Genomic DNA, 15,728 nt, shown 5'->3' on the forward strand with positions numbered 1-15,728 from the left:
ACTTCACTCTGCTGCCCAGATAATTTTTCTACAAAAACATTCAGGACATGTCATCCCATGCCTCAAAAAATTCCAGTGGTTGCCCATCCACCTCTGCATCAAACAGAAAATCCTCACCATCGGCTTTAAAGCACTTATTCTCCTTGCCCCCTCCTTCCTCACCTCACTACTCTCCTAATAATGAATAATTATGGTATTTGTTAGGAGAGTAGTGAGAAGTAGGAGAGGACAAGGAGATGATAATAATAATAACTAATAATTATGATATTTGTTAAGCACTGAAGTAAACACAAGGTAATCAGGTTGCCTCATGTAGGACTCCCAGTCTTAATCCCCATTTTATAGATGAGGTAAATGAGGCCCAGAGAAGTTAAGTGGCTTACCAGAGGTCACACAGAAGACAAATGGCAGAGCTGGGATTAGAACTCTGACTCTACTAAGCCATGCTGCTTCCCCTAATACAACTCAGCCCACACTCTTCCCTCCTCAAGTGCTAGCCTTCTCACTGTTCCTTGATCTTGTCTATTTCACCACTGACTCCTGGCCCTCATCCTGCCTCTGGCCTGGAACACCCTTCCTCCTTAAATCTGACAAGCAATTATTCTTCTACCCCTTCCAAGCTTTATTGAAGGCACATCTCCTCCAAGAGGCCTTCCCTGACTATATTCCCCCTTTCTTCTTCTCCCACTCTCTTCTGTGTGCACTGCTTTGGTCCCTTTGTTCTTCCCCCATCTCAGTCCTATAGCACTTATTTACATATATGTAATATATTTATTTATATTAATGTGTGTCTCCCCGTCTCTAGACTGAGCTCATTGTGTGCAGGGAATGTTTCTGTTTATTGTTTGATTGTACTCTCCCAAGGACTTAGTACACTGCTCTGCACACAATAAGCGCTCAATGAACACAATTGAATGAATGAATAAGGCATGAACACCTAAACGTTTAGTGTGAAGATACATAGGTGATGTAGTAGAGGAGATAGGTTGGGAAATAAGGTGGGGAGTTGAAAGATTAGTCAGGGAGGACTTCCTGGAGAAAATGTGGAGGAGATTGGTTTTTAGTAGGACTCTGAAGATGGGAAGAGTAGTTAGTGGTTTGCAAGAGGTGAAGTGGGAGGGAGTTCCAGGCAGAAGGAAAGATGTGAGCAAGAGGCCTATAGCGAGAGAGATGAAAATGAAGCAAAATTAGTAGGTCAACATAAGAAGAGAAAAGTGAACAGGGTGGGTTGTAGTGGGAGAGGAGGAAGGACAGGAGCAGCGTGATAGTAAGCAGTGTGACCTAGTGGAAATAGCACGGGTCTGGGAGTCAGAAAACCTGGGTTCTAATGCTGACCACCACATGCCTGTTGGGCAAGTCACTTAACTTTTCTCTGCCTCAGTTGTCTTATCTGTTAAATAGAGATTAAGACGGTGAACTCTATGTAGGACATGGCCTGGGTCGAACCTGATTAGCTTGTATCTACTCCAGCGCTTTGTACAGTGACTGGCAAATAGAAAGCAGTTAACAATAACATTAAAAGGAAAAAAAAATTAAAAACTAAGGAAAAATTAGATCTGTATGCCAGGGCTTAGGAGGTCCCTGTTCCATTTCTCTGTATGTACGACCATATGCAATATGACTTGCATCTCCTCCTGTCTTCAAGACATCTCTACTTGTATGTCCTCCTATCACCTCAAGCTTAACATGCCCAAAACAGAGCTCCTTATCTTCCCACCCAAACCCTGTTCTCTCCCTTACTTCCCTGTCACTGTAGACAGCACCACCAGATTCCCCATCTCCTCCTGTCTTGGCCCCAATGATCTTGCCAAGTACTTTGTTCACAAAATTGAAACTAACTGGCAGGAAATCCCCCAAATCTCCATTTTATCTTCCCAGCCCCCTCATTCTCTGCCATTTACACTCTCAGCCTTCCAAGCCATCTCTTAAGAGAATTCCCACAAACTTTCAAAATCTGCCCCTCTGACTCCATTCAATCAACACTTTATAAAAACACTTGGGGCGAATCTTGGTCCCTTCGTGACTATAGTCATCAACTGCTCAGTCTCTGAAGGCTCGTATTCCCTCTGTTTCAAGCATGCCTACATGTCTCCTTTGCTAAAAAAAAAAAAAAGCCCTCTCTGGACCCACTATTCAGCTATCATCTCATTTCTCTCCTACTCTTCCTGTCCAAACTACTTGAATGGGTCATTTACATACACTGCCTCCATTTCCTCTCCTCCACTTCCTCTTTGACCAGCTACCCTCTCCACTCCACTGAAAGTATGCTCTCTAAGGTTGTCAACAACCTCCTCCTTGCCACATCTAATGGAATTGTATTTCATCTTAATCCTCCTTGACCTCTCAGCAGCCTTTGTCACTGTGGATTCTCCCACTTCTGAAAACACTATCTAACCTTGATGTCTCTGACACAATCCTTTTCTGTCTCCTCAATGCCCTCTTTGAGAACTTCTTTTCAGACTCTTTTGCTGACTCTTCTTCTGCTTCACACTCCCTAACTATGGGAGCCACTGAAGGTTCAGGCCTGGGTCCCCTCCTTTTCCCAATCTATGCTCAGTCTCTTGGGGAGCTGACTCCTCTTAAGCCTTCAACAACCATCTCTAACCGGGTGGCTCCCAACTCAACCTCCCTAGACCTGACCTCTCCAATCTAGCATCTTTTCCTTTCTCCAGAAAATCTCCACAAGGATGTCCCCTTGGAATCTCATCTCTCCCAAATCCTCTCCTCCATTTAACTTTTCTATCACTATTGACAAAAGCCTCATCCTCACCGGCTCTCATGCCTGTAACTTTGACATTTTCCTTGACTCCCCTCTCTTTTAAGCCCCATATTCAGTCAGTCATCAAATCTAGCCTACTCTATTTTCCCAGCACCTCTAAAAATCATATATTTCCACTTCATCCAAACTACTACCACTATGGCCCAGGCATATGACCTAAAGTATTATCAACAGACAAGGAAAACCAGGCTTATTCAAATTTAATATCAATTAATCAATCAATCAATAATATTTATTGAGCACTTCTTGTGTGCAGGACACTGTACTAAGTGCATAGGAAAGGACAATAGAACAAAATTGGTAGATGTGATCCCTGACCACAAGGAGCTTATAGACAACAGGGGGAGACACACTATGATAAATTATAGATATGGGAAAGAAGAGAGTACATGAGTGAATCATTTACATGAATGCTGAGGGATTGAGTTAATACAAAGGTCATAGTCGACACAAACGGGAGAGTTGAGAGGAGGGAGTAAATAATTTAGTCTGGAGAGACTTCTTGGAGGAGTTGTGATTTTAGCAGGGTGGCATATAGGCAGAGTGGTGCACTGTTGGATATGAAAGGGGAAGGCATTCCAGGCCAGAGGGAGAATGTGGGCAAAGGGTCGGCGGTGGGATAAACAAAATTGAAGTATCTGACAAATTCACCACTCTTTCCACCTTCAAAACTCTCCTGAAATCACATCTCCAAAAGGTCTTCCCTAACTAAGCCCTTATTTCCCCTCTCCAAACTCTCCTTCTCCATTGACTATGTACTTGAATATATACCTTTAAATATTTTGATAGACATCCCAACTCCACAAAACTTGTGTACATATACTTAGTGTCTATTATTTTATTGTCTGTCTCCCCCTTTAGAATAAGCTCCCTGTGGGGAGAAATCTTGTCTACTAACTCTTTTTTCAAGTAGTTTGTAAAGTGCTCTGGACAGAATACTCTCTCAATAAATATGATTGATTGATTTGTCATATCCTGGCTTGACAACTGCATAAGCCTTCTTGCATACCTCTCTGCCTCCAGTCTCTCACATCTCCAGTCCATACTTCACACCTGCCCAGATCATTTCTTTAAGCATCATTTTGCATATGTCTCCCGTCTCCTCAAAGACCTCTAAGGGTTGCCAATTTCTCTCTGTATCAAGCAGAAATTCCTGGCCATTTACTGTAGATCACTAATCAGCTCTCTCCATTCTATCTTATTCTAGATCCTCTCCAACTACCCACCAATTCATGTGCTTCTCTCCTCTCCAGTCAACTGTGCCTCCATCTCATCTCTCTTGCCATCAACCTCTTGTTAGCACCCTTCCTCCTGTCTGGACTGTCTCTATCTGTTGCCGATTTGTACATTCCAAGCGCTTAGTACAGTGCTCTGCACATAGTAAGCACTCAATAAATACTAATGAATGAATGGACTCCCTCCCCCCCAGCCTTCACATCCAGCAGACCCCATCTTTCAAGTCCTTCTGAGATCACATCTCTTCTGCGAGGTCTCTGCACCCTAATCTCCTACTACTACCTCTCTATCCCTTCTAATTCCTCAGCCCTTGGTTATCCTACCTGGTAACACTTTTATGCAGATCTTTAACAGCTGTGGCTTTCCCCTATTCGTAATTGATTTTTAGTGTTTGTTTCCCCTGCTAGACTGTAAACTCTGTGAGGTCAGGATCAGGTCTCCCAACTCAACTTTAGTCTCTTAATTGCCTTTTTTTATGGTATTTGTTAAGCTCTTACTATTTGCCTTGCATTGTACTAAGCACTGGGATAGATACAAGCTATTCAGGTTGGCCAGTCCACATCCCACATGGGGCTCACAGTTTTATTCCTCATTTTACAGATGATGTAATTGAAGCACAAAGAAGTTAAGTGACTTGCCCACAGTCACAAAGCAGTCACACAGCAGGCAAGTGGCAGAGCCGGAATTAGAACCCACGTCCTTCTGACTTCCAGGCCCAAGCTCATCTCACTGGGCCTTCTCACTATGCAATATTGTTTCTCACTATTGCAATGCTGCTTCTCAGTGCTTAGTACACTGCTTGGCACAGAATAAATGCTGCTCAATAAATATAATTTATTACTTTACTAAGCACTTGGGAAAGTTCAACAAAGTACTTTCATACTTTCATCAAAACTTCTTTCATGGAACTTACAATCTAGTGGGAGACAGGCCCTTAATTTACAAATTTCCTTCTGACATATTTAATTTTTCCATATAAAATAACTTTCATCATCCATGAATTCGCAGAAACTCTCAAGTCGATTGATACTTTCTGCATCCATAACTTCCCTTCCTTAAGTCTGACTTTGATATTGTCTGTACGGTGTCTGAGAAGTGAAGAATCCAAGTCTTCTTTAGAATTACCCAGATTTACCAACAACAGCTGAGCTAGAATCTGGATCATTAGATCTCAGATGGATTACTGTCCTAAATTATCTGTCTATCCAGATTAAATGAACTGGATAATTGCTATCTTTCCCTTTCCTTCATTTTCTCCTGCACTGAAACACATCTGAGAAGACATACATTCAGATAGATTGCTTAAACATTACGTGCTTTAGAATCACCATCTATGAAACAGAGATTAATGCTTGCCATCAGTTCCCAAGAAAAATAAATGTAAAAATACTTAACGCATCATTTTCAAAATCTTGTTCGGATTTTCTTCCCCAGGAACATAACTCAAAAGGTTTGACTAGTAATTTTATTAGAATCCTAAAAACCTAACGTGTAAAAATATTTTCAAATGTGTATAGAGAAATCAATCGATGGTATTTATTGAGCGCTTACTGTGTATGTAGATCACTGTACTAAGCACTTGGGAAAATACAATGGAACAGAGTTGGGAGACATATTACCTCCACAAAGCAAAATTAGTCTATCAATTTTTCAAACCTATAAATGCTAACTATCAATCAGGGCAAGGATATAGCCATTGTCCAGATGAAATCTCTAGACAGAAAGTTTACATTCCTACATTTTTAGGCAACACCAAACTAGACCTAGTTTAAGTGAGGCTGCTGAAAAGTAATTATCCCTTGGGTATATCATCCTATTTTCCTTGTACGGTAACTCACATTTTTTTTTTCTGATATTACCTAATTAACATTTCCTGCACTTTAATGATGTGTCAGGGGACAGACTTTGTGAGTGAGGAAACTGAGGCCCCAAGCTTTTAGCAGAGTCTACCACAGATAGAACAAACAATTTCTGTGGCTGTTGTGGATGATTTACAATTAGAATGGAGAATTTTGTTTCTGTTCACCACTCATGGCCCAACTGAATAGGGAATAAGCTCGTTATAGGCAGGGGACTTGTCTATCAACTTTGTGTATTGTCCTCACCCAAGTCTTTTGCATAAATAAATACCACTGACTGACTGAATATGGCCAGAATTCAGATGAGTGACCTTCTCCAATAAGTTGAAGCAGGGACAAAGCTACCTCGTTCTGCCAAAATTTGTAGCTCTGCTCCATTCATATTCAGCAGACCACCACTCTTCCCTCCTTCAAAGGCCTATTAAAATCACATCTCTTCCAAGAAGCCTTTCTTGACTAACACTTTCTATTCCTAGCTGTTCGCCCTCCCTTCTGCATCGCTTATGCATTGGGTCTGTATCCCTTAGCACTTTGAGTCTCTCCCCTACTCCAGCCCACGTCATGCTTAAACACTTTTATGCCTTGATACTCACCCTACCCTCAGCCCCACAGCACTTAAAGTACATATCCTTACACTCCATCATTTCCCCTATCTGTCTGTCTCTCCAATTAGACTTTAAGCACCTTGAGGACAGAAATTATGTCCCTCAAGTCTATTGTATTGCATTCTCTCAAGTGCTTAGTACAGTGGTCTGAACACAGTAAGCACTCAGTTAATATCATCGATTGGTTGATTGATTGTTACCATCCCAGAGAACCTGAGATAACTCAGTCAACCCCTAGGCTAGGTACTCTACCCCGTAACAACCTGATGCTAGGACTGAAAGCACACAAATTCAGGGCAAATTTCATTGTCCTATGGTAAATCTCTGCTTTCCCTAAATGAATAGATTTCTCTAGTCATATTTGCTCATAGCCTTGATTCTGAAGTTTCAGTTTTTCAACTGTTTCATTCTGAAATCAGACCCAGACAGCAACAACAAATTGATAGATAAACAGGGTAATGGTCCTCAGAAAACTGAATCATCAAAAGAAGACGGCCTTTAGAAATTGGAATTGTCAAATAGAAGACTTTCAGCCCCCAAAACTCTGGTAATGTTCTTACATGGATTATGTCTTTATGAGACAGGTATATACTTTACTTCCACTGTTTTCATTATCATCATCATCATCACCAACAGCATTTATTAAGCATCTACTATGGGAAAGTACCTTTCACTGAATTTCATTCATTCAATCGTATTTATTGAGCACTTACTGTGTGTAGAACACTGTACTAAGCACTTGAAATGAAATAAGACTTGTGTGATAATATCCTTTTGAGAATAATAAGTGGGGTATTATAGCGTTTTGTCACTTTAGAAAAATTATGGGTTTTTAAGAATTCCAAGTCTAATAATCTCCCCCATTTTTTTTAATAGGATAATTTTTCAAATTTTTGGTAGGAGTGTTTAGTAAATCTAAAATATATTCAGAATATAATCCTCACCCTCCTGTTGGTGTTATAATCAAAACACACTGTAGTTCAAATCTAATTTTCTCAAATTCAATTAGCATGTGGCCTGTTAGCACAGAGTGATTAGAATGAGTGCTCTTAATACCAACTGTTATCTAATTTTGCTGCCCAAGAGAGCAGTTGCTCTATTTATCCTGGAATGGGTGAACATGTTTAGGATAAGACTTCAGAGTTTCTGGCTTGCTCCCAAAATCTCTTTTATAGGGTTGTGGCTGAACTCCACTGTCTGCCATCAAGAAACATGGCCTGAGAAGGTTCCTCTGTTCCTGTGCTTTGATTCTCTTTGAGAAACACTTTAAAGACTTGAAAATCTCTCTAAACAAGGTGTCCCAGCATGGGTGAGGAGCTACTTTTCACTTTTTTCTTTGTTGCATTAGCTATAATGACAAAAGCTCTGGGGTTTACTTTTATAATCATGGCCATTTTAGAAAGTGGTTTCAAGTATTAGGCACCTGCCACTCAATTTTTCACCCTAAAATGTTTAACCTCCTTCCCCTTAAGATTGTGAAACCCAGGTGGGACAGACACTGCATGTGGTTCTATTGCATCTCCTGCAGCGCTTGGCACAGTTCTCGGCACAGAGTAAGCACTTAAATCAGCCATTTCTCCTATCAGAAATTTATTTTAATATCTGTCTCCCCAGTAAACTGTAAGCTCCTTGAGGTCAAGAATCATGTCAACCAAATCTATTGCACTGTACTCTACCTAGATGTTACTTCAATGCTCTGCACACAGTAAGCGCTCAATAAATACCAGTGGTTGATTATTTTCCAAATAGCATAATCATCATTATTAATAATTGTGATATTTCTTTCTCAAATTAATAATAGTTATAATAATCAATAATACACTTCTCTTTCCTGCTGGAGTCTCTGTAAAATAGCTGGTGAATCTTACCTCTTGTCAGAGGGAACACTGGAGTGATTTTGATTGTTTCCAGTGATAGGAGTAACCCATATATCCCATGCTTCTGCTCCAACAGAGAAGCAGCATGGCCTAGTGGATAGAGCACGGGACTGGCAGGGGTCAAAAGGACCTGGGTTCTAATCCCAGTTCTGCCACCTGTCTGCTGTGTGACCTTGGGCAAGTCACTTCACTTCTCTGGACTTCAGTCACTTCAGCAGTAAAATGGGGATTAAGACTGTGAGCCCCATGTAGGACAGGGACTCTGTCCAAACTGATTAATTTGTTTCTACTCCAGCACTTAGTACAGTGCCTGTCAGATAGTAAGCACCTCACAAAAACGATTTAAAAATAGCCCAAAAAACCTGCCTCGGGATTTCTAAGTGAAGGTGGATCATGATCTCATGTACCTTCTTCCCCCAATGCAAAAAAAAAAAAAAAATGACAAAAGCCTTTGATTTTAACAGCTTTTCTAGAAAAAGATCTTTGGATTGCTCTGCTGCTGAACCTCCTATTGAGAGAGTACAGTGCCCGGCCATATGCTTTTGTTCTCTCTCTTTTTTTTTCTCATGGTATGATGTGCCAGGCTCTGTACTAAGTGCTGGGTAAATTCAAAATAATCAGATTGGACACAGTTCGTGTTCCACATGGGATTTACAGTCTTAATCCCCATTTTACAGTTGAGGAAACTGAGGCACAGAGAAGTGAAATGACTAGCCTAAGGTCACACAGCAGACAAATGGTGGAGCCAGGATTAGAATCTAGGTCTTTCTGATCCCAAATCCATGCTTTAGCCACTGGGCCACACCGCTTCTCTTCCTCTCTTCATGTGTTAACTTGGGCAAGTAATTTAATCCCTTAGTGTTTCAGTTACCTCAAAGTAAAATGAGGATAAAATACCTGTTCTTCTTCTCTCTAAGACTGAGACCTATTTGGGACAGAGACTATGTCCAATCTGATTATCTTGTATCTACACCAACACTTAGCATAATGTTTGGGACATAGTTAACACTTAGTAATAATAATGATAATTATTATTATTTCTATTTAGTTGCATTAAGTAGGTGGCCTCCAATACCTCTTGCTATCTCCTCAAGCCAGAGTATATTTTACAGATTCTTCTCATGCTCAGGAATGAGGACAGTATTTGGGGAGATACAGAGTGAGAGTGAATATGGAATTACTATTAGTAGTAATAATGTTTATTAAGTGCTTACCATGTGCAGAACACTGTACTAAGTGCTGGTAAAGAGAATGCAGGCAGGAATTAATAGTAATAATAATGATAATAATAATAATTATGGTATTTGTTCAGCACTTTCTATGTGCCAAGCACTGTACTAAGCTCTGGAATGGATAATAATAATAATAATAATAATTTTGGTATTTGTTAAGGGCTTACTATGTGCTGAGCACCGTTCTAAGCACTGGGGTAGATACAGGGTAATCAGGTTGTCCCACATGGGGCTCACAGTCTTAATCTCCATTTTACAGATGAGGTAACTGAGGCACTGAGAAGTTAAGTGACTTGCCCAAGGTCACACCGCTGATAAGTGGCGGAGCCAGGATTAGAACCCATGACCTCTGACTCCTAAACCCGGGCTCTTTCCACTAAGCCATGCAGCTTCTCTAATACAAGCAAATTGGGTAAGACACAGTCCCAGTCCTACATGAGGCTCACAGTCTCAATCCCTATTTTATGGATGAGTAATTGAGGCACAGAGAAATGAAGTGACTTGCCTAAGGTCACACAGCTGACAAGTAGCAGAGTCAGGTTTAGAACCCATGACCTTCTGACTCCCAGGCCCGTGCTCTGTCCACTAAGCCAGCTCTGTCCACTGAGACAGATGATGGTCTCTTGAGGGACTCACAATCTATGAGTGAAGGACTGGAGACAGACACATGTGGTGCAACAAAACACCGAAACAATAAAACAGCATAAGGTATGATATGCGGTATGCAAAACAAAAGTCAGTAGGGAGCTGTGGCTAGAGGACCTGAACTTCTCCTCAGGATTCAGAATCCTCAGGAACCATTCCTGTGGCCACTAGCATTTTGGAAGTTCTCTGAGATCTTGTGCTGCAGTTGCTGTCCTCGTTCCCGTCAGGCCAGTGGAAAGCAAGACAGAACCGGGGTCTCCTCAGTGGTACGGAGGGGACCTTGTGTCGGGGAGGAAAGGCAGTTCATTTGGCCACGGTGAAGGGAGCTGAGAGCAGCCAGGGAGATGAGGCCACAAATGTCCCTGTTTCATTCAGCTCTGAGGGTGAAGAAAGGCTAGAAGGCAGAGCAGTAGCTTTTATCACAGGCCTGGTACACAACACACACACACACATGCTGGGGGGATCAGGAGAGAGTTCCTCAGCTGCTGTGAGAGGGCTGAGGCAAGCAGAGTGGCATTGCTTAACTGTGATTGAAGAGAGAGCAGATGATTAAACCTGGCTGTTGAGATACCCAACCTCCAAATCAAGTGCTCAAGACAGGACTAGAAAAGTGAGTGTTAGTTTGATTTTTGCCTATACATAGGGTGGAGTGAGTTGACAGGCCCACCACAACTAGGGGTTCTCCCTTCCCTACTACAGAGTGCCCTAGTGCCAATCAGGCAGTCAGTAAGTGCTATTTACTGATCATCTGCCATGATCACAAAGCCACACTAAGTGCTTGGCTAAATACCCAGAAGTAAAAGTTCCTGCAAACTAGGAGTTTCCAGTACATCTCCTGGGGCTTCCTTCTTCACAGGTAATCTCTGTCCATGGTTAGACTTTCCCCTGGCTATGGCCAGCACTCAAAAAACCAGGACACAGACATTCCCGGGCATTATGCCGGGCATGTGACCCAGGCTGATGACATCATGTACACTCAAGTGGAATTATAGAGTCCAACCATCACTCATTCAATGGTATTTATTGAGTGCTGACTGTGTGCAGAGTACTGTATTGAACACTTGGGAGAGTAAAATGCGATAGAGTTGGTAGACATGTTTCCTGCTCATGATGCATTTTGTACCCTAGAAAGAGAGACTGGGATTAATATAAATAAATAACTGAAGGATATGTAGATAAGTGCTGAAGGGGGAGTCATTACCAAGTGCCTAAAGGGTCTAGATATATAATAATAATAATGTTGGTATTTGTTAAGCGCTTACTATGTGCAGAGCACTGTTCTAAGCGCTGGGGTAGACACAGGGGAATCAGGTTGTCCCACGTGGGGCTCACAGTCTTCATTCCCATTTTACAGATGAGGGAACTGAGGCACAGAGAAGTTAAGTGACTTGTCCACAGTCACACAGCTGACAAGTGGCAGAGCTGGGATTTGAACTCATGACCTCTGACTCCAAAGCCCATGCTCTTTCCACTGAGCCATGCTGCTTCTGGCTCTGTACGTAAGTACATGTGCCTGTAATCTTGCTTTGGACAGGGGGTGTGTCTGATATTGTACTCTCCAAAGCACTTAGTACAGTACAGTGTTCTGCACGTAGTAAGCGCTCAATAAACATGAATGAATTAATGAATACAGTCCTTTGCACACAGTAAGTACTCAATAATGTGATTGATTGTTTGGCTGATTGAATATGTACATCCAGGCCCAGAGCATTTCTCTGAGGATGCCCAGGACTCCATCATTTGCTTCAGAGCCAACCTGTCCAGTTCCCAAGTCTCTCTGGACATGACCACCCCTTCTGGGCTGCAGGACAGGGGGATTTGGTGCTGAAAACACCTTCTGAGCATAAAGATGCCAGTGTTATATCTGCACTGGACAGTAGGTAGACCCGTTGATAGCCTAAATGACCAGTACAAGACCAGAAGAATGGCCACCCTTGCATGGGCAGGTGACCTCGCCAAAGCCCCTTCTAATAATAATAATGATATTTGTAAAGTGCTTACTTTGTGCCAAGTGCTTAAGTGCTTACTATGTGTAGACGAATTGTACATTCCAAGCTCTTAGTACAGTGCTCTGCACGTAGTAAGCACTCAATAAATACGATTGAATAAATGACTGAATGAATGAATTAGGTCCCACATGGGGTTCACGGTATAAATAGGAGGGAGAACAGTTACTGAATCTCCATTTTGCAGATGAAGGAACTAAGGCCCAGAAAAGTTAAGTGACTTGCCCAAGGTTACTCAGCAGGTATGTGGTGAAGCAGGGATTAGAACCCAGGTCATCTGACTTGCAGGTCTGTGCTCTTTCTACTTGGCCATGCTGCTCTTTTAGGGAAGGATTGATATTATTGTTATATTGTACGCTCCCAAGCGTTTAGTACCATGCTTTGCACACAGTAAGTGCTCAATAAATATGATTGAATGAATGAATTGAGCCTGAACACCTTGTCTCGGTCAGTGGTTTAAGTCTCTGCAGCTGCTGCTTCCCAGCACTGACACACCACAACACTTGAATGACGCTCCTTCTCAGTCTGGATGCACAGTATGAGGCTGGGCCCCTCCACTTCCACCTTTGCCTTGTTGAAGAAATATTTTTGAATTATTTTTCCTCAGTTCTTCAGCAACTCTTACAACAGCCACAGTTGTGAAGGGAAGCAATATGGAATCATTTGAGATTTAGAAACCAGATTGGCATAAACATTTTAGTGTTTTGGTTAGTGACCCCAAAAGGGGGATTTGTCTCAACATTTAAAAAAAAAAAAATACCCTCTCTAGTTGGCTTAATCAATCGATCAATCCATTAGTCAACGGTATGTGAGTGATTATTATGTGTGGGCACTGTACTAATTGTTGGGGAGAGTACAGTGCAATAGAGATGGCCTAATGATTTCCTCGGTGTAGAGTCAATTCGTGCCTTCCAAGTTAAAGCCGGTATGCACCATGACTACTTTTTGGCTCTCCAGTGGTGACCCTGACTTGCTAGAACATACACGGAAGCACACGTTTGTCACCCAGCGGCAAGAGGAAAAACTTTCCTCAGCGTGTGCTGCTTCTACAGTCCAAGGCAACACACGTGTGTTTTACTGTGGACCCGACTCTAACCTGCTGGGGGTTAACTCCGGCTGGAAACTCGCTGTGCAGTCGATTCCTCGTTCATCTCTGCCACGAGCCCTCATTACACACTGCCCAACTCTGACCGTCCCCAAGTTTCAAGCTAGCGTTCAAAAAAAGTCTGCAGGGTAGCTCTGAAGGCAATTTTAAGCTCATATTTCTAAACCTAATTTGCAAGGAAGAGATTAACCCTGACGTTCCTAATAACATAGGAATCATAGAATGTCAAAGCTGCATCTTAGCTCTCCAGACGCCCGAGAGATTAATGTGTTAATTTGTCAAAATACACCATAGCAAGAATAGCCTCACCGCCGCCCCCCCCCCCGAACTGCCACCCCCATCCCTGTATCTCTTGTGTTTCTACTTAGCCTGTCTCACTGGTATGTATGCAGTCATTGTAAGAGTCCACCCTTCCTTTCACAGTCCTGCCAATTATACCCCAGCAAGAATCTGGTTAATGTGATTTTTTTCTTTCTCCCGCACACAAAGGAAAGCAACGCTTTTCATGCTTTCTGGCTAGCTCCTTAAAGGGCTCCGCTTATTCCTTAGTGCCGCTGCAAAACTGTTTCAGTCCAGTCTCCAGTCTTCATTTTCCTGGGCTTTAAACCGGGAACGTGAGGGAACAGGTCCCGATGAAGTGCAGTATTCTGCGGGAGCTGACGGAAGGAATAGATGGATATTCCTGGTCTTTAGGGACTTGCTCGTGATTAGATGTTTCCTCAGTTCCAAAGCTTGCCTGTTCAGCATTTTGCGGTCCAGAGAGTGTTCAAGACACATCTTGCAGTACGTCTGCATTGATTTTAAAATCAACAACCAGAGGCAAGCCTGCATTAAGACCGAGCGGACGTTGCTTCTTTCCGTTAATCATGAAGACACAGCTTTATGTCTCCGAAAACATCTGACTGCAAGGATTTCTCTGTGTAAGCAGTAGAGATTATTGCCAAGGAAGATTGGAAAGCCCTATCTGTTCTCCAGATCCTGTGCCTCTCTGTTTACTTCTATCCCAGGGACACTGTCCTACACCACCAAATACTTCTGCTTCCAGTACTTTCAGACGCCTTTGAGGTGTGGATTTGAAGACTCTTTGGACGACAAAAAAAGGAAAGAAAAACTAGATAAACCTTGCCCCTCCAATATCCTCTGCCTGTTTTTGTGGATCCGATAAAGCTTGGTGGTGTATTGCCTGGGACTTGGACTACGAATATAGGTTAATTTGAGAGAGCAATGCAAGTCTCCATTGCTTGTACGGAGCATAATTTGAAGAGTCGAAATGGTGAAGACAGACTTAACAAACAGAACACCACTACCCCTAATGTAGTGAATGCAGCCCGGGCAAAATTCCGGACGGTCGCTATTATCGCTCGCAGTTTGGGAACATTTACCCCTCAACATCATATTTCTCTGAAAGAATCAACTGCGAAACAAACTGGCATGAAATATAGGTAGGAATGTGATATTCATTGTTCTTAGATTTCCAGGTTCCGTTTCGGTGAGAGAGCTCATTGCTTAGGGAGACTGACTTTCTAATCAGTAGATTCAACCTTTTTTGGAAATCTGAGAGGTTTTAGAATTTCTCATTTTAAGAAACAATATTGGGGAAAATTTATCTTGGATATTGTTCATTTTGAATATTTTCAAGTGCCATGTACACCTAAGAAGCTGTATCAATTATATTCCCAGGAAATAACATCTACTCCTGGAAACTGGTGTTTGAATCTGAGAGTCTGGAGCTAAGAAGGTGCGAGTCACTTTGCAGCTGTATATATGACAAGAATATTCATAGAATAACAAATGCAGCATATAGTATTATTAGTAAACTAGGTCATTGTTGAATGTAATTTTTAATATAGTGTTTGGTGACTACAGTTGGACCTCCTGGGAAAATAAATATTGTAAAGCTCTTGGAAAACTTTTGCAGGAGGATGAAAGATTTCTTATGATGCATAAGATGCATGCATCAACCACTTAGTACAGTGCTTTGCACTCAGTGAGTGCTCAATAAATGGTGCTTGAATGAATGAGATATGTATCATCTCATAAGCAGGTGTTTGTTTCCCTTTCACTTGTTCATCTGATTAACTGAGTTGAGGAAAATAGATTATTATATATGAAATGTTGAGCGCCAAACTAGAACTATAGTATTAGGCTTCTGGCAAATGATCATTCACTTTGTAAATCAAAAATCTAGGAACTTATGTGTGTGAGAGTATCACTTTAGTGATATTCTGATGAGTTATTCTAATCCTCAGTCTGTCCAAGTTGGAAGTTTTTGTGGTTGCTCATTCTGTTATTATAAGTGCAAAATCTGAGCATTTTGTGATGCAATCATTTTACTAGCATGATAGTAGTAATATGTTTTTGGCCAAACCTTGGCCTCTGGTTTT

The 15,728-nt window shown here is 41.8% G+C and overlaps 1 protein-coding gene across 2 annotated transcripts in view; it reads left to right on the forward strand.

The window, feature by feature from the left end:
- KCNAB1 (potassium voltage-gated channel subfamily A member regulatory beta subunit 1) overlaps window positions 1-15,728 on the forward strand; it is a 445,065-nt gene that overhangs the window by 118,271 nt on the left and 311,066 nt on the right. Inside the window, exon 1 of one of the 2 annotated variants that reach the window (XM_029070841.2) lies at window positions 13,765-14,786. The exons of the other annotated variant lie outside the window; for it this stretch is intronic. Coding sequence (XP_028926674.1) covers window positions 14,569-14,786 — 218 coding nt within the window. The 5' untranslated portion in view covers window positions 13,765-14,568. Of the gene's footprint in view, window positions 1-13,764; window positions 14,787-15,728 lie in introns of those variants that run through there. 2 annotated transcript variants of the gene reach the window in all.

This window comes from Ornithorhynchus anatinus, chromosome 1 (genome assembly GCF_004115215.2).
Source record: "Ornithorhynchus anatinus isolate Pmale09 chromosome 1, mOrnAna1.pri.v4, whole genome shotgun sequence".
NCBI classification, from domain to species: Eukaryota; Metazoa; Chordata; class Mammalia; order Monotremata; family Ornithorhynchidae; genus Ornithorhynchus; species Ornithorhynchus anatinus.